The sequence below is a fragment of the Papio anubis genome, chromosome 7 (assembly GCF_008728515.1).
Source record: "Papio anubis isolate 15944 chromosome 7, Panubis1.0, whole genome shotgun sequence".
NCBI lineage: Eukaryota > Metazoa > Chordata > Mammalia > Primates > Cercopithecidae > Papio > Papio anubis.
The window spans coordinates 99,412,172-99,431,966 of record NC_044982.1 but is presented as its reverse complement, the minus strand read 5'-3'; the positions used below and the strand labels follow the sequence as shown (position 1 = coordinate 99,431,966).

The following is a 19,795-nucleotide window of genomic DNA, read 5'->3' as shown; positions in this document are numbered from 1 at the left end:
TGTATGATTGTTGGCTAATAAAGTATGTCCAAATACCATGGACATGGTCCCCTAGGAATAGTCTCAAAATACTGTATTTTGCAAAATAACTGGTCTGAAATCTTTAAAAAAAAAAAAAAAAAAAAAAAAAGTATCATGAAATCCGGAAGAAAGGAAAAAGAAAAGAGGCAGTGAAACTGTTTTAGATGAATGGAGTTTAAGCATGACAGCTAAATGCATTCCATGATCCCTGCTTGGCTCTTAAATTTAGGAGAAAAAATACTAGAAAGGATATTATTGAGACAACTAGAGAAATTTGAAGAAGCGATGTATGCTAGATAATATTGTATCAATGTTAAAGATATTTTGAGTGTAATAATGTCATTGGGGTTATGGAAGAGAACATCCTTGTTTTTAGGAGATACATGCTGACCTTTAGGAAGTGAACAGTTGCGATGTTTGCAACTTACTCTCCAGTGTTTAGGGGAATAATGTACATATAGAGAGAAGGAAGGAGAAAACAAATATTGTCAGTTGGTGAACTTTATTGATGGGCATATGTTTAATTTTATTATTATTTGAAATTTTCTATAGATATTAAACTTTTCAAAACATTGGGAAAATAGAGAATAACAAACCAAATTTGGCTTTCAGGTCATAAATCAATTTCACCAACAGCCTAAGTTAGGTAACAGGAACTCTTATAATGGAGATAGGGAAACAATTTTTAAAACTTTGGTGTGTGTTATTGATGTCCTTAATAACCTTAATATGAACCTTTATGTCATTGATGGGTAAACACAAGGGTTGCTCCCAGTTTGTGGATGCTAGATTATTTGGTTTGGGTTTAAATGATTAATCTTTGAAGAATTCACCCTTGGTGAATTTTTGAACCACTTCCACTAGGCTATCTTAAGATTAAGGTATCGTCTGGCTAGATTTGCCAAGTACTTCTTGACTTTTCAGCTATTTTTTCTAACTTTGAGTCTAGATGATCAGAACTTTCATGCTTTGGAGTCAAGAATAAAATTTAAAATGTCCCAGCAGCTTAGTAAAGTAGTCCGAAGAAGAAGAAAGAAATCTGTAGAACTGAAAAGATCAGTTCTCTGCTCAATGCTGAGCTGAATACACAGCAGCAAAAAGGTCCAAAATGAGAAGAATAATCATAACATGGGATATATTAAAAGGATCATGACCTCTGTTAGCCATCCTCTTACTTAAGAATTATGTCCATTTTACAATGAGTAAAGTTTCTAACTTACTAAGTGGTGTGGGCCTTCCTCGTGTTCCTGAAGTTAGATTTAAATTGAATTCGTAATGGAATACTACAAACCACTGTATACCAACACTTTGGATAACCTAGATGAAATGGACAAACTCCTAGAAAGATACAAACTACTAAAAACAGACTCAAGAAGAAATAGAAAATCAGAGTAGATCTATAACACGTAAAAAGTTTGAATTAGTTATCAAAAAACTACTCACAAAGAAATGCCCAGGAGTAGAAGGTTTCACTGCTGAATTCTATCTAGCCTTTAAAAAAGAAATTAGCACTAGCATTTATTATGGTCAACTGATATTCAGGGTACCAAGACAATTTGATGGAGAATGAATAGTCTTTTGCACAAATGATGCTGAGACAACTGGATATCCACATGCAAAAGAATGACATTGTACCCCCTACCTCATGCAAAATAACATATAAAATTTTTTTTAATTTGCAAAAGTAGATATTTTTAATGCATTATGGGAATGTGCTATTTAAGGAAACCTTATTAGCATATGTGACAATAGCAATCTGTAGAGTAGTTTCCTTAAGAAGCTTCTCTGTTTTGGTTATCTTTCTTTTCTCAGATATGGCATTAATTGATGATAATCTTTGGCTTTTTCTTTTTCCTTTTTTTTTTTAATGCTTTCAGAAGTGACCAAAGTACGAAGAAATCTTTTCAACCAGGAATTGCGTTCCCCTTCAAAGAGATCACTAAAGCGGAGATTGCCTAGAAGCCATTCTGTGTCAGCTGTGGAAGGTCTAGAGGATAAACTTGACAACTTCAAGAAGAACAAAGGTACCACATTTCAGAATAGCTAGAAAAAAGGAAAAAGTTATTCTGTAAGATTGGTAGTAATGTACTGTCTTTCTTTCCTGATTTAGTAATTTGAGTCTTCTTCCCTCTTTTTTCTTTCAGTCTAGCTAAAGATTTGTCAATTTTGTTAATCTATTTTTTTTTTTTTTTTTTTTTTGAGACAGGGTCTTCCTCTATCACCCAGGTTGGAGTGCAGTGGCACAATCTTGGCTCACTGCAGCCTCCACCTCCCAGGCTCAAGTGATTCTCCCACCTCAGCCTCCTAAGTAGCTGGGACTACAGGTGTACACCACCACACCCAGCTAATTTTTTGTATTTTTTTGTAGAGATAGAGTCTCATCATGTTGCCCAGGCTAGTCTCAAACTCCAAGCTCAAATGATCTGCCCTCCTCGGCCTCCCACAGTTGCTGGGATTATAGGCATGAGCCACCACACCCAGTCAATTTTGTTAATCTTTTCAAAGAATTTACTTTGGTTTATTGATTCTTCTCTATTGGTTTTCTTTGTCTTTTTTTTTTTTTGAGACAGAATCTCTCTCACTCTGTCTCCTGGGCTGGAGTGCAGTGGCGTGATCTCGCCTTACTGCAACCTCTGCCTCCCAGGTTCAAGCGCTTCTCCTGCCTCAGCCTCTCCAGTAGCTGGGATTATAGGCATGCGCCACCACGCCCGGCTAATTTTTGTATTTTTAGTAGAGACAGGGTTTCACCATGTTCAGCAGGCTGGTCTCCAACTCCTGACCTCAAGTGATCTGCCCACCTCAGCCTCCCAAAGTGCTGAGACAGGTGTGAGCTACCACGTCTAGCCTCTGTTGGTTTTCTAATCTCAGTTTCATTTTTTTCCCCCTCTATTGGCTTTGGTTTTTGTTTGCTATTTTTCTACTTTTTTAAGGTGAAGTTTAAGCTATTGATTTGAGATCTTTTTTAATAAAGCACTGCTTTAGGCATATCCTATAAATTTTGATATGATTTGTTTTTGTTTTCATCATCTCAAGATATTTTCGAATTTCCCTTGTGATTTCTTCTTTGATCCATTGGTTATTTTGGAGTGCATTAATTTCCACATACATGTATTTCCTAAATTCTCTTCTCTATTCTAGTTTCATTCTATTGTTGTAAAACATACTTTGTATGATTTCAGTCTTTTGAAACTTGAGACTTATTTTATGGCTTAACATTTGGTCTACTCTAGAGAATGTTTAATGTGTGCTTGAGAAGAATATGAAAGATTCTGTAGATGTGTGTTTGGTCTAGTTGATTTATGGTATTATTCAAGTCTTCTGTTTCCTTGTTGAGCTTCTGTTTTATTGTTTATTCATTATTCAAAGTGGCATATTAAAGTCTCCAGCTATTACTGTTGAATTGTTTATTTCTCCCTTCAGTTCTGTCAATTTCTGCTTCTTGTATTTTGAGACTCTGTTCTTAGGTATATATGTTAATAATTATTATGTCTTCTTGATCAGTGAAACTTCTCACCAGTAGGTAATGTAGTTTGTCTTTTGTAACCTTTCTTAGCTTACAGTCTGTTTTGTCTGACAATAATACAGCTCCCCACTCACCAGCTCTTTTGCATAGGATATCTTTCATTGTCCTTTTACTTTCAACCTTAGTGTCTTTGTATCTAAATTAAATATCTTATAGACCTCATAGAGTTGGATCATGTTTTTTTAATCCATTCCGCCTATCTCTGCTTTTCAATTGCAGTGCTTAATCCACTTCTATGAATGTAATTACTAATAAGGAACAACTGTCATTTTCTATGTTTTATGCCTTTTTGTTTCTCAATTCCTCAATTCCTGTTTTTTGTATTTAGCTGATTTTTTGTAGTGTACTAGTTTAATTCCCTTCTTTCTTTTTCTGTATATTTTTAAGTTGTTTTCTCAGTGGTTACCTTGGAGATCACAATTAGCATCTTAAGCTTAAATGAACCTGGCTTTATGAATAAAGCCAACCTCTTTTCAATAATATACACTCTGCTACTATATATTTCTGTCTCTCCTTCTTTATATTGTTGTAGACTGCATCTTTATACACTGTGTACCTGTTAATACAGACTTAAATTAAATAGGATTAAAAAAAAACCAAAATTACCATAATGCTGGCTTTTATATTTATCTATGTAGTTACCTTTACCATTGCTTTTTATTTCTTCTTGTGGCTTTGAGTTATTGTCTAGTACCTTTCATTTTAGTTTTTCTTATAGGGTAAGTCTACTGATTATGAACTCCCTCAGCTTTTATCTGTTTGGAAATGTCTTACTTTCGACTTTATTCCTGAAGGACATAGAATTTTTGGTTGACAGTTTTTTTTTTTCCCCCTTCAGAACTTCAAATGTGACATCCACTGCCTTCTGGTCTCCCAAATTTCTCATGAGAAATCAACTATTAATCTTATTAAGCTGCTTCTCTATTGCTGCTTTCCAGATTCTCTCTTTGTCCTTGGGTTTCAACACTTCAACTACAATGTGTCTCAGTGTAAATCTCTTTGAGTTTATTCTGCTTGGAGTTCATGGAACTTCTTGGATGTATATGTTCATGTCTTTCATCAGATTTTGGAAGCTTTTAACCATTATTTCTTCAAAAAATTTTCTGCTGCTTTTGGTCTCATTTCCTTGTTGGACTCACATGATGTATGTGTTGGTACACTTGACAGTGTCCTACAGGTCCCTCAGACTTTGTTCTTTTTTTTAAATTGTTTTTTCTTTCTGCTTAGGCTGGATAATTTCAATTACCTTATCTTCAAGTTCACTGATTCTTCTGCCAGCTCAAATCTGTGGTTGACCCATCTAGTTAATTTTTTCATTTCAGCTCCAGAACTTCTACTGGATTCTTTTTTATCATTTCTATTGCTTTATTGATATTCTCATTTTGTTCATACATTATTTTCCTGATTTCCATTAGTTTCTTAATATATGGTTTAAGTGAGCTCGTTGTGTGTATTTAGAGAGGTTGATTTAACATCCTTGATTAGTAATTCCAATGTCTTGGCTTCCTTAGTGACGGTTTCTGCCAAATTCTCTTTTCTGGTAAATAGGCCATACTTTCCTGCTTCTTTGTACACTCTGTAATTTTTTGTTGAGGACTAGTTATTAGGGATATTATAATGTGGTAACTGCGTGGAGGTCAGATTCTGTCACCCCTCAGGGATTCCTATTCTTTGCTTATTAAGGACTTCAGCTATTCATTTGTGCCTTTTCCGAACTATTTGTGTAAAGTATGTATACCTTGTTACGTGTGGTCACTGAAGTTTCTGTCTTTTATCTCTGTGGTCAGCCAATGACCTAAGAAGGATTTCCTTAAATGTCTGATTCAAGAAAGGAGTGGGGGGAAGGTGTGTCTGTCCCTTAATCTTCTGATAATTGGGAGAAACCCACTGTAGCCTAAGACAGCTAAAACCAAGGCAGTGTGTGCACTGCTCCTACAGGAATCTGCCTGATTGACCAAAGCATGTAACCCCCAATTTTTGGAGGACCAGGTCCTCACTGTCTGCCCTAGCACCAACCAGCTGCTCCTGGAATGTGGGCTGCTATCCCAATAGCTACAGCAGGGCTGAGTTCACGCACATGCACATCATTCCCTTCCTAAAGATCAGCAGCCTCTCCCATCATCAAGCACTTCCCAGGTTATTAAAAAGTATTCAATCAAGTTCAGAGGTTCCAAAATAGTGAATTCTGATCTTTTTTTCTAGTTTACTAGTTATTTTGATTGAGGGACTGACTCCTAGAGCTTTCTTCTCCATCAACCTCACTCCCCCTGGAGATTACAATTATGATATTAACTTATAACAGCCTAGTTCTCATTGATACCAATTTAACTTTGATAGTTTATAAAAACTTTGCTATTGTGTAGTTCTGACTATCCCTTCTTAGTTCTCTATTGTCATGCAAATTACATCTATACATTGTATGCCCATCAACACTGATTTATAATCATTACTCTGTCTTTTAAATAACAGGTGGGAACAGTTACAAATAAAAATCACTTTTATAATGTTTTTCTTGTATAGTTACCTTTACCAGTGCTGTTTAACTCTTTATGTGGATTTGAGTTACCCTAGTGCCCTTTCCTTTCAGCCCATAGGACTCCTTTTAGTATTATTTATAGGGTAGGTCTGCTAATGACAAATTCTGTTTTATGTTGTTTCAATCTGAGAATGTGCTGATTTCTTCTTCATTTTTGAAGAATACTTTTATTGGGTATAGAATTCCTGGTTGACAGTCTTTTTTTTCTCAGTACTTTGAGTATGTCATCACACTGCCTTTTGTCCTTTGTTTCTGACGAGAAAGCAGCTGCTAATCTCATCAAGGATCTATACACAATGAATAGCTGCTCTCTGACTCCTTTCAAGATCTTCTCTTTTTCACTTTTGGTAGTTTGATTATGATTTGTCTGGGTTTGGGTCTCTTTCACTTTATTCTACTTGTATTGAGTTTCTTAGATGTGTAGTGTCTTTCATCAGATTTGGGTCATTTTTAGCGAATATTTATTCAAATATTCTTTCTACCTCTTCCTTTCTATCCTTTCCTTCTGGACTTCTGGTATGTGTGTGTTGTTGCGCTTGATGATGTCACAAGTGTCTGAAGCTCTGTTCATTTTTCTTCATTCTTTTGTCTTTATTTTCCTTAGACTGGATTATCTCAATTAACCTGTCTTCAAATTTGTTGACTCTTTCTTCTGCCACCTCAAATCTACTTTTCATTTTTGTTATACTTTTTAACTCTAGAATTTCTATTTGCTTTTTTTTTTTTAACGATTTCCGTCTGTTGATGTTCTGTTTGGCAAGTCATTGGACTCATGTTTTAGATCTTTAGATATGATTTTCTTTAGTTATTTGAACATATTTAAAACAGCTGATTTAAAGTCTTGTTCTAATAAGTTCAATGTCTGGACTTTTCTCAGGGACAGATTCTATTGCTGATTTTTTTTTTTTCCCCTGTGAATGGGCCATACTTTTGTGTTTTGTTTCTTTGCATGACTCATAATTTTGTTGACAACTGGATTTGTTTTATATTATTTTATTTTATTTTATTTATTTATTTTTTGAGATGGGGAGTCTTGCTCTGTCACTCAGGCTGGAGTGCAGTGGTATAATCTCAGCTCACTGTAGCCTCAACCTCCCTGGCTTCCTGGCTTAAGCAATCCTCCCACCCCCTTGGCCTTCCAAGTAGCTAGCTGGACTAAGGCATACACCACCACTCTTGGCTAATTTTTGTATTTTTTTGTAAAGATGTAGGTTTCACCACGTTGGCCAGGCTTGTCTTGAACTCCTGAACTCAAGCAATCCGCCTGCCTCAGCCTCCCAAGGTTCTGGGATTACAGGCATGAGCCACTGCACCCAGCATGGATATTTTAAACAATATAATGAGGCAGCTCTAACAATCAGACCCACCCCACCCCTGCCAGGATTTGTTGTTGTTTTTGCTTAGTGACTTTTCTGAACTATTTGTTTAAATTTTGTATTATTTGTCATGTGTGGCCACTAAAGCCTCTGCTCAGTTGTCTTAGTGGTCAGCTAATGATTGGACAGAGATTTCCTTAAATGCCTGGAACCCATAAGTTTCACAGCCCCTGCTGAGGGGCTCTTTGTGTGTTGGGTTATGCCTTCAACACTCAGCCAGGCAGTTTAGAATTCCACTTCACTTTCTGTTTTGCCAGAGCCTCAAGGTTAGCCATAGGTGGCAGCTTACAGGCTTCTCAAGTCTATCCTTGGCACATGCACAGTGCTACACATGTGTGTGGACTTTTGGATGCCTAAGAATGTCATCAGAGGTTTGCAAAGTCCCCTGTGATGTCTCATTCCCCAATTTTCCCAGTTAAACTTTTGGCCAGCTTGTTATTGCACCAAATGTTACCACCACCCCAGGCAGCTGTGACATTTAACAGTTGCTGCTGATCGTTTTCAGTAAATGCTGTCAGGGAAAAAGGTGGTTGACCTGTTCTGATTCAGGTCAAATCAAGACAAGCCTCGATTCGAGTAGGATTCTACAGGGAACTGCCTGACAGGTTAATGGATGACAGTTATCTGAGAATGGAATTTTGGAGGAGCTCCAGCCCCATTCTGCCCTGTCCAGAGGCTGCTGGGCTGTTGGTTTTCACTGTGATTATGGGCAGTTGATTTTTAAAGCTAGGGGGAAGGGGTGGGGACTAAGGCAAGTTAAAGCTTCCTGAGATTCAACCATTTTTCTTGAACAAATACACCCTAGATTGTTGCAAACCTTTAGTTAATGTTCAGAGTTCTGGAAAAGTTGATTTTTGACCATTTTTCCCAGTGATCTCTGTTCCTTTATGGAGGAGAGTGTTCAGAGGTCCTTACCTCACCATTCTTACTGGCATCACTCTTCTTTACAAGTCATTTTAAGCTCACTTTAAAATCAGTCCTCTCATAAGTAGCTTGGCTGCCTACTCTGCTGAGAAATTTTGTGCCACCTAGGTTTATCTTAATAATTAACATTTATGTGGCATATCAGCATTTTCACATATTTCATTTAATCATAAATACTAGAACCACCAATTAGGTGTTAGTCTTAACAAGTGAGCAGTTTTCATTTTTTCAGAATTGCTTATGAGATAAAATTTTATACTTATATTGTCCTTTTTTTTTTTTGAGATGGAGTCTCCCTCTGTCGCCCAGGCTGGAGTGCAGTGGCATGATCTTGGCACACTACAACCTCTGCCTCCTGGATTCAAGTGATTCTCCTGCCTCAACCTCCCAAGTAACTGGGCTTATAGGCACATGCCACCTCACCTAGTTAATTTTTGTATGTTTAGTAGAGACAGGCTTTCACCATGTTGGCCAGGCTGGTCTTGAACTCCTGACCTCAAGTGATCCGCCCTTGTTAGCCTCCCAAAGTGCTGAGGTTACAGGCATGAGCCATTGTGCCCAGCCTATATTTAGATTGTCTTATGTCTTTTTTTTTGGAGATGGAGTCCAGCTCTATCATCCAGGCTGGAGTGCAGTGGCGTGATCTCGGCTCACTGCAAGTTCCACCTCCTGGGTTCACGCCATTCTCCTGCCTCAGCCTCCCCAGCAGCTGGGACTACAGGTGCCTGCCACCACGTCCGGCTAATATTTTTGTATTTTTAGTAGAGATGGGGTTTCACCGTGTTAGCCAGGATGATCTCGATCTCCTGACCTCATGATCCACCTGCCTCGGCCTCCCAAAGTGCTGGGATTACAGGCGTGAGCCACCACGCCCAGCCCTTATGTCATTTTTTAATCTCTAATAGTGCTGACAAACTTCTATCATGTTGAGTCCTGTAACCACAGAACTTAGCCCAAAGACCATTAAGATCCTCTCCAGCTAGGTAATAAGCCATACAGAAGTTCAAACTGCTCCCTTGGCCTTACTGCTGCTTCTTGATGAGGTTAAATGAAATTTATGATTTAAGCTGTTTTTACATTTTAGGTTATCACAAACTGCTGACTAAGAGTGTGGCCGAGACTCCAGTGCATAAGCAGATCTCCAAAAGGCTGTTGCATAGACAAATCAAGGGCAGGTGAGTGACATCCCCATCCAGGCTTCTTCATACACCCACACCACCTCAAAGCGACCTTGTGGGCCACTACTTGGCTTCTCTTGACCTTCATGATTTAAATCTTAACTATGCTGCTTAAAACCAAAGAGCAGTCTATAAGCTCTCCATGGGAGCAGGAGAACCATATAAAATGTACACTTGTCTGGCCTCAATTATTTTGAGATTTATCCATGTTGCTGCATGCAATAGTTCATCCTGTTTTATTGCTGAGAAGTATTTCATGGAATAGATACTCCACGGTTTTTAAATCCATTCATCTGTGAACATGGGGAAGGTGGAAGTCTGGGATCCCAAATCGGCCTCTGCTGACAGAGATGTAGGTGGGGCTGCAGTTTTTTCTGCAGCGATTGGTTGGAGTAGGGCAATTATTGTCTCAAAGTTTTCTGTCTTGCTTGGCTGACCCTTTCCTAGTTCTTTGGCTTGAGAGCTCTCCTTCCTTGGGGCATCTGTAGTCTGCTCCTGGTATACCTGAGTTGTCAGCTTCTCTGGCACCCAGTCTAGGGGTGTAGGCAGCAAACAGGGGTGTAGGCAGCAAACAGAAAACCCAGGGAGTTCACTGCCCTCCTCAGTCCCAAAGTCCCCAGCCAGGCTGCCTTCTTCTCTCTGCCTTTCAGAATTGTCTTCTGCTCATTGTATAGATAATGTCATGGGTTTTTAGCTTGATTTCAAGGATAATAGAAGCACACCTACTTCATTTTGTCAGGAACCCATCTTGACATTATTTGTATATGGATTTTACACACTTGTGAAGTTTATAGGTTAAATTGCAAAAAGTGAAATTGGTGGGTCAGAGGCATATATATTTTTAATTAAATTTTTTATAAAGTCCTTGAGACATTGGCAGAAATTAAGGCTCTTAAACAGAAACTTGAATGTTGGTGCTCATTACTGTGATAGTCTGATAGTTTAGTATAAGTTTTTAATACATTAATGGGGTTTATGGTTCTGATGTTGTAAAATTGCTTTCCAAAAAAAAAACATAAGCAAAACAAAGCCACATTCTAACCATCTCACTCTTTTTGAGTCAGAGTCTCGCTCTGTCACTCAGGCTGGAGTGCAGTGGCACAATCCCAGCTAACTGCAACCTCTGCCTCCCGGGTTCAAGCGATTCACCTACCTCAGCCTCCAGAGTAGCTGGAACTACAGGTGTGAGCCACCGCACCCAGCTGATTTTCTTTTTTTTTTCTTTTTTTTTTTTTTTTTGAGACTGAGTCTTGCTCTGTCACCAGGCTGGAGTGCAGTGGCACGATCCCGGCTCACTGCAACCTCTGCCTCCCAGGTTCAAGCGATTCTTCTGCCTCAGCCTCCCAAGTAGCTGAGACTACAGGTGCACGCCACCATGCCCAGCTAATTTTTGTCTGTAGAGATGGGGTTTCACCATGTTGGCCAGTGTGGTCTCGAACTCCTGACCTCAAGTGATCTGCCCGTTCAAGTGATTCTTCTGCCTCAGCCTCCCAAGTAGCTGGGACTACAGGTGCACACCACCACGCCCAGCTAATTTTCGTATGTAGAGATGGGGTTTCACCATGTTGGCCAGGCTGTTCTCGAACTCCTGACCTCAAGTGATCTGCCCATCTGAGCCTCCCAAGGTGCTGGGATTACAGGCGTGAGACACTGTGGCCAGCCTCCTGCTTGACAATAATCACGTATGAGAGCCCTTTTCCAGCACTGGTGTTATCAGACCCCTTGATCTTTGTGATCTTGTTAAGTGAGAAGCTGCCTCTCTCCTTAATAAGTGTTAATTACAAGTGGTAGGGAATAATCCTTGTGCATGTGGTTCCTCGAGGTCCTCTGATCCTGGTCCTGATATTGGTGTTGTTGAAGAGTCCCCTGAAAAAGGAGATGGTAAGTGTTATCTCTTTTTGTTTTTAATGCAATCTACCCAGCTTCTATGAAAACCTTTTTGCATGTATTGTTACTTGGCATATCCTAAGATATTTTACAGAAATTGTGACGGCTCTGAGTCCACAATGCAGCTCAGTAAATATTTATAAGTGAATGTTCTTTTACATAGAAGGTAGTGAGAGAATTCCTGGAAAAGAAATATTTTTTTACACAATAGATATGAAATTCAGGATGAGGGCTAAACTGTGTTATACAAAGTACTATGACTTATTTTATTTTATTTTTTATTATTATTATTATTTTTTGAGACGGAGTCTCGCTCTGTCGCCCAGGCTGGAGTGCAGTGGCGCGATCTCGGCTTGCTGCAAGCTTCGCCTCCCAGGTTCATGCCATTCTCCTGCCTCAACCTCCAGAGTAGCTGGGACTACAGGCCCCCGCCACTGCACCTGGCTAATTTTTTGTATTTTTAGTAGATATGGGGTTTCACCATGGTCTCGATCTCCTGACCTCGTGATCCGCCCGCCTCGGCCTCCCAAAGTGCTGGGATTTCGGGCTTGAGCCACTGTGCCTGGTGACTTATTTTAAAAGTATATATAGCTTTTTTGGAGCTTTTCACTACATATTTTTGCAAGAAGGCAGGGAAATTCTTTACTGGGGAGTGTCTTTTCTGAGACATTATCTTTGCTGCTGCACCTTATATATCTGTGTATTCCATGCTCCCAACACACAGTGCCTGGCACATAGCAGGTGATCAGTAAGCACATGTTGAATGAGGGTGAGCAGCAGGTGTGATGGTTCGTGCCTGTAATCCCAGCACTTTGGGAAGCCAAGTGGGGAGGATCACTGGCCAGGAGTTTGAGACCATCTTAGGCAACACAGCAAGATGCTGTCTCTATAAAAAATTTTTTAAAAATCAGCTGGGCGTGTTGGCATACTCCTGTGGTCCCAGCTCCTTGGGAGACTGAGGTGAGAGGATCTCTTGAGCCCAGGAGTTCAAGGCTGCAGTGAGCTATGATCGTGCCTCTGCATTCCAGCCTAGCAACAGAGCAAGACTATGTCTCTAAAAAATAAAATAATAAAAATATACCTGATGAAGGAGGGGTTTTAAAAAAACTAACTTCTAAGTTGCTCAAGTAATTCACATTTATTGTGGAAAAATCAGGAAATATAGAGAAGCCAAAAATTTTAAATCACTTGGTAATTCCACAACTCAGAAATACTCTAACATTTTAGCATATACTCTTACTGCTATTATTTCTATACAAATGCATGTAACATATACATATGAAACCTAACATAAATACTTGTTTTTGCCCTACACCATTCTTTTTTTTTTTTTTTTTTTTGATGAGACGGACTCTTGCTCTGTCGCGCAGGCTGGAGTGCAGTGGCATGATCTCTGCTCACTGCAACCTCCACCTCCCAGGTTCAAGTGATTCTCCTGCCACAGCCTCCCAAGTAGCTGGGGTTACAGGTGCCCACCACCATACCTGGTTAATTTTTGTATTTTTGGTAGAGACAGGGTTTCACCATGTTGGTCAGGGTGGCTACACCATTCTTAAGGTGGAAGTAAATAAGACTTCTGAAGGTGATAGTCTAGTGGGTCAGTGTTTTTTTAATACCTTGTTGGGACCGTGTATCAAACCCCTCTTAGTTTTTTAAGAGACACTTCACATGTCTCTTAAAGCTAATAGCTTGTTGAATTTCCATCTTATATGTGGTACTATGTAAATTTTGCCCGTTTTTGGACAACATGAGAAAATGTCAAGCTTGTAGTTCTCTTTGGTTACTTACTGTGGTTCTGATTTTACAGAAATAAGTTTGAGACGAAGTCCTCGAATCAAGCAGTTGTCATTTAGCAGGACACATTCTGCCTCCTTCTATTCTGTATCTCAGCCAAAGTCTCGAAGTGTGCAAAGAGTCCACTCTTTCCAGCAAGATAAGTCAGGTAACATACGGGCCCCTCTGCCTTCACAAGTCCGTGCTGACTTGGTGGGAAGTGTTTTTGGGAAAAGAAGCGTGAAATTTGGCATTTTCTTTCTTGACGTTGGAGAAGTAGAATAGGTATGTCTAGTTGAGGTTCAGGGTGATGACTAGATGAACAGTCCATGACCTTTGTAATCAGTCATCCCTTGGACTCCTATAGCTGGTCATCCATGCTATCGTTATAGGTAGTTCGTTTATTCAAAAGGAACCTACCGATAATTTCCCATATGGACAGATCCTACACATCAGTATCTTAAGTGAAAGGTGATATCTCTGTTTATGTTCTTCATTCTTCTGTCCATGGTTAGCTTGCTAATAGATTTGTGTTTCTTATTTTATCTTTTTTTGAGACAAGGTCTCACTCTGTCACCCAGGCTGGAGTGCAGTGGCACGAACACAGCTCACTGTAGCCTCAACCGCCCAGGCTCAGGTGATCCTCCCACCTTAGCCTCCCAGGGAGCTGGGACTACAGCTGTGCACCACCACGCCCAGCTAATTTTTTGTGTTTTTAGTAAAGACTGGGTTTTACCATGTTGCCCAGGCTGGTCTTGAACTGCTGGGGTCAAGTTATCCATTTGCCTCGGCCAACAAGATATGTATTTTTATATTTACATATTAAATTATTTCAGTTGTCTACATTTTCTAACATAGGAACTGGGGTTAATGTGTAGTCTTACTAAAATTCAAAAAGGCAGCAGTTATTGCAGTTGCTGACATAATTAGGTGGGATTTTCCCCTGAGTTGCTCTCAAAAATTGTTGCCTTCTTTCTTTTATGAACTGACTGAGTTTTTCTTATGTTTTGTTTGTTTGTTGAGATGGAGTCTCACTCTGTCACCCAGGCTGAAGTGCAGTGGCGCGATCTTGGCTCACTTCAAGCTCTGCCTCCGAGGTTCATGCCATTCACCTGCCTCAGCCTCCTGAGTAGCTGGGACTACAGGTGCCCATCACCACTCCCAGCTAATTTTTTTGTATTTTTAGTAGAGACAGGGTTTCACTGTGTTATCCAGGATGGTCTCAATCTCCTGACCTAGTGATCTGCCTGCCTTAGCCTCCCAAAGTGCTGGGATTACAGGCGTGAGCCACCGCACCTGGCCTTGTTTGTTTGTTTTTGAGATGGAGTTTCGCTCTTGTTGCCTAGGCTGGAGTGCAATGGCGCAATCTCGTCTCACTGCAACCTCCACCTCCTGGGTTCAAGCAGTTCTCCTGCCTCAGCCTCCTGAGTAGCTGGGATTACAGGCCCCTGCCACCATGCCCGGCTAATTTTTTGTATTTTTAGTAGACATAGGTTTCGCTATGTTGGCCAGGCTGGTCTCGAACTCCAGACCAGACCTCAGGCCATCCACCTGCCTCAGCCTCCCAAAGTACTGGGATTACAGGCATGAGCCACCGCGTCTAGCTGGCTGTTTTAATAGTATTGGAAGAACAGGAATTGAGAAAGAATTAAATGTTGCTGTTTTTGACTTGCAGACCAAAGAGAAAATTCTCCAGTCCAAAGTATTCGGTCTCCCAAGAGTCTTCTTTTTGGGGCAATGTCTGAGATGATCAGCCCCTCAGAAAAGGGTTCAGCTCGAATGAAAAAGCGTTCAAGAAATACTTTGGATTCGGAGGTACCTGCAGCTTACCAGGTATAATGTTTCTGTAACGTTTGAAATAATATAATCTCCTGGAACACAGAGACATGGCCAAGGAATTCAGAATCCATTAGGGAAAAGAAAGCGGGTGATCTCTAGATAATGCTACAGATTGGAGGTGATTGGGTGGAGCCACATGAATGATTATTAGATATGTGGGAACTTCAAGCAGCAGGTTTGACTGAAGCCACGGTGGGGACGGTGGAGGAGGAGATAGAGAGGATCTCATCTATTCTCTTGGCTTCGTCTACTATTTATATTATATACTGCACAGATATCTTTCTGGAGTGTGTGACACTCATCTTTCCGTTTGATTGCCCACCCCATCCAGTCACCAACATTAGAAACCTGGAGTCATCCTTTTCCCTCTCCCCAGGCATAGCCAATCAGTCGAGTCCTGCCCATTTTATTTACAAACTGACTCTTTTTTTTTTTTTTTTTTTTTTTTGAGATAGAGTCTCTTTTGCACGGGCTGGAATGCAGTGGCATGATCTCGGCTCACTGCAACCTCTGCCTCCCAGTTCAAGCGATTTTCCTGCCTCAGCCTCCTAAGTAGCTGGGATTACAGGCACCCACCACAACACCCAGCTAATTTTTGTACTTTTAGTAGAGACGGGGTTTCACCATGTTGGCCAGGCTGGTCTTGAACTCCTGACCTCAAGTGATCCACCCACCTCGGCCTCCCAAAGTGCTGGGATTACAGGCGTGAGCCACCACGCCCAGCCTACAAACTGACTCTTGTACCCACCCCCTCTTCTCCCTGCCTGCAATTCCTACCCTAATTCAGGTCTTCCTGGAACACTTCAACAGGCTTTTCCCTCTCAAAGGGAAATCCTCCACCCAGAGGTCAGAGTGATCTTTCTGAAACTTTCCTCTCAGTTTGCTTAAAATGTTCGCTTTGCCTAAAGCTCTATAGACTCCCTGTCCGCTAAAGCAAGGTTTTAAGTTTTCCTAAATGGAACTCTTGGGTTCAAAAATAATCACCTTTGTTTGGAAACTCAATAAATTGCTTGGAGGTTGGGAAAGACATAGAGCTCTGGAGAAGGGTTTGAAAACCACAGATCTACACAACCAAGATCAGTCTCCTCCGCCAGGCAGACAGGGTCTTCCGTGGTCTGTTCCCTTTGGCCTCACCCCTCCCCGCTCCACCTTCCCAGCAACATCAGACTGGGTGCCAGCCCACACAGCCGCTGCTTTTTACTTCCAGGCCTTCGCTGGTATTGTTTTCTATGCCTAAAGGCCCCCACCACCCCACCCACTTCTCCTGTGTTTGCCTTCCCCTGCTGACACACATGCTTGAAGATCTGATCCAGGCCAGGTTAGGCAGCCCTTCTTTGTGCTCTATGATGCCCCTTGCATGTCCCTGTCACTGCGCCAGCCACATTGTATTTTCACCTGTGTATGCCCCACTGAACAGGAAATGCCAACTAGATTGGGAGTCTCCTGACAGGATGAAGAAAGGTTGTAGGAAAGATAAGCATTGATCTCCTTACCTGTTGGAGCTTTTCACTACATATTTTTGCAAGAAGGCAGGGAAATTTTTTACTGGGGAGTGTCTTTTCTGAGACATTATCTTTGCTGCTGCACCTTATATATTCTGTGTATTCCATGCCCCCAACACACAGTGCCTGGCACATAGCAGGTGATCAGTAAGCACATGTTGAATGAGGGTGAGTGTCAGATGAGGTGGCTTCTAGAGGCTGCTTTAGGCAAAGATCAGAAATAGCTGCCTCATCTGAAAAGAAGGAAGAGCTAGAGAGTAGCTGCAGTGGTAGAATGATTCCATTAGAGGCAAAAAGCATGGTTTAGCAATATGTAGATTATTAAAATTGTTCTTAGGACAAACTAAACTTGGATAGTGTTTGGTCCTAGAAAAAGTGGACAAGTAAAATCCGAGTCATGTTTTGGAGAGGGAAACAGGTCACTGTTTGAGATTTCTATCTTTAGACTATTCCTTTGGCTGACTATAAATCTCCCGTTTGGTCTTAGAGATTACTAAAACACTTCAGAGATCATGAGTTATAATATTCAAGGACTGAAATAAGCATTTCTCTTTTCAGACTCCCAAGAAGTGTCACCAGAAATCTCTGAGCTTTTCTAAAACTACACCAAGAAGGTTCTCTCATACACCACAAACTCCACTGTATACTCCAGAAAGGCTGCAGAAGTCCCCTGCAAAAATGACCCCTACAAAGCAGGCAACTTTTAAGGAGTACTTAAAAGACTCCTCCTCACCCGGCCATGACTCACTATTGGATTCAAAAATTACTCCTCAAAAACGATGCACCCAGGCAGGAGAAGGTACCTCTCTTGAAACGAAGACACCAAGAACAACTAAGAGGCAGGGTACTCAGCCGCCTGAGTTTCTGCCAAATTGTACTTGGCCACATTCAATGAGTTCCAGTCCAGAAAGCCCCTCCTGTCCAGCCCCACCAACTTCATCGACTGCCCAGCCCAGGAGAGAGTGTCTGACTCCCATCAGAGACCCTCTCAGAACACCTCCGAGAGCAGCAGCCTTCATGGGCACGCCTCAGAATCAAACACACCAACAGCCCCATGTCCTCAGAGCTGCTCAGGCAGAGGAACCAGCCCAGAAACTACAGGATAAAGCTATCAAAACCCCAAAAAGACTAGGGAATTCAACTGTGACTTCTTCCCCACCTGCTACGCTAAAGAAACTATTTACCTCTCCTTTATGTGATGTTTCCAAGAAGAGTCCATTTAGGAAATCTAAAATAGAGTCTCCTTCACCAGAAGAACTGGATTGGAAAGAGCCCCAGATGTCACCCAGTGTAACTGCATCTCTCTCCTGCCCTGTTCCCTCAACTCCCCCTAAACTCTCACAGGCAGCTACATTGGACACTGTCCCTCCTCCGCCTCCTTCTAAAGTTGGGAAACGGTGTAGAAAGACCTCTGATCCCAGAAGGAGCATCCTGGGGTGTCAGCCTGATGCCTCCGCTACTCCTGGGGTTGGCACAGCTGACAGTCCAGCTGCCCCCACAGACTCTAGAGGTGACCAGAAGGTACTGAGCCTCTCTCAGTCTCCTCCTGAAAGACAGAGCTACCCAGGCCCTGGTCTCAGGAGTGACTGGCATGCATCCTCTCCTTTGCTCATTACAAGTGACACAGAGCATCTCACTCTCCTCAGTGAAGCCGAACACCGTGGCATTGGTAACTTGAAAAGTAATGTCGCATCAGTGGAAGAGGGTGAGGGGCTAAGGACAGCAGATGCTGAGGAGAAGTCTTCTCTGTCTCACCCTGGGATTCCCCCATCTCCTCCTTCCTGTGGGCCCGGCTCTCCTCTGATGCCTTCCTGTGACATGCACTGTACCACAGACGGGAGACAGTGCCAGGCTTCAGCACAACTAGACAACCTGTCGGCATCAGCTTGGCATTCCACAGACTCTGCCAGCCCACAGACCTATGAGGTTGAGCTGGAGATGCAAGCTTCTGGTCTTCCCAAACTTCGAATTAAAAAGATAGACCCCAGCTCTTCGTTAGAGGCTGAGCCCCTCAGCAAAGAGGAGAGCTCTCTGGGAGAGGAGAGCTTCCTCCCTGCCCTCAGCATGCCCAGGGCCAGCAGGTCCTTAAGCAAACCTGAACCCACCTATGTGTCACCCCCCTGCCCTCGCCTCTCCCACAGCACGCCTGGCAAGAGCGGGGGACAAACCTACATCTGCCAGGCCTGCACCCCCACCCACGGCCCTTCTAGTACCCCCTCTCCATTTCAGACAGATGGGGTTCCTTGGACACCATCCCCCAAGCACAGTGGGAAGACAACTCCAGACATAATTAAAGACTGGCCCAGGAGGAAGAGGGCGGTGGGCTGTGGCGCCGGCTCCTCTTCTGGGAGGGGTGAGGTCAGTGCAGACCTTCCTGGGAGCCTGTCACTGCTGGAGTCAGAGGGCAAGGACCACAGCCTCGAACTCAGCATCCACAAGACGCCCATCTTGGAGGATTTTGAGCTCGAGGGAGTGTGCCAGCTCCCAGACCAGTCACCTCCCAGGAACGGCATGCCTAAGGCTGAGGAAGCCTCCTCCTGGGGACAGTTTGGGTTGAGTTCCAGGAAGAGAGTCCTGTTGGCCAAGGAAGAAGCTGACTGTGGAGCCAAAAGGATCTGTGACCTCAGAGAAGATTCAGAAGTTAATAAGAGTAAAGAGAGGTCTCCAAGTTGGAGTGCATGGCAGCTCCCCTCCACGGGAGACGATGAGGTGTTTGTTTCCGGTGAGTTTGTTTTTGAAACCCACTTACCTCATGGTTTCTTTTGGTCAGAGTGCTTGACAAGGAGGCACTTGGGAGTTGCTTCTTGGGAGGCCTGGTCTTCCAGGTTGGGGGTCTGGGGATGCTGCTCTTACCATGTGGATTCTCTTTAGGCTCCACCCCACCTCCCAGCTGTGCCGTACAGAGCTGCCTCTCTGCCAGTGCCCTTCAAGCTCTGACCCAGTCTCCACTGCTGTTCCAGGGGAAAACACCTTCTTCTCAGAGCAAAGACTCCAGAGGTAATATTTATTGAAAGTCTAGGACCCTTTCTTATGGGAGACTCTCTGAATTCATCAGGGTTGCCAGGCAGCTTGATTCTAGAGGAGCTCTGGAGAGTGCAAAGTGTGGGATAGGTGACTTCGTGCCTACAGTGTCATGTGTGCCCTTTCCAGAGAAACTCCACGTTAGCTTGTGTGCATGTGAACAGAAGCCCCCTCAAAATCCTACTAAAATTCCTTGGTCCTCTTGAAGATGGTGA

General features: G+C 42.3%; 1 protein-coding gene across 2 annotated transcripts in view; it reads left to right on the top strand.

Annotated features, from left to right (window-relative positions):
• The window catches only part of TICRR (TOPBP1 interacting checkpoint and replication regulator), a 54,878-nt gene that overhangs the window by 33,396 nt on the left and 1,687 nt on the right, over positions 1-19,795 (top strand). For both annotated transcript variants that reach the window (XM_021940848.2, XM_031668351.1), the window contains exons 15-21: positions 1,899-2,045; positions 9,465-9,555; positions 11,381-11,439; positions 13,253-13,387; positions 14,894-15,051; positions 17,118-19,281; positions 19,431-19,556. In XM_021940848.2, the coding sequence (XP_021796540.2) occupies positions 1,899-2,045; positions 9,465-9,555; positions 11,381-11,439; positions 13,253-13,387; positions 14,894-15,051; positions 17,118-19,281; positions 19,431-19,556 (2,880 nt within the window). The remainder of the gene's footprint in view (positions 1-1,898; positions 2,046-9,464; positions 9,556-11,380; positions 11,440-13,252; positions 13,388-14,893; positions 15,052-17,117; positions 19,282-19,430; positions 19,557-19,795) is intronic.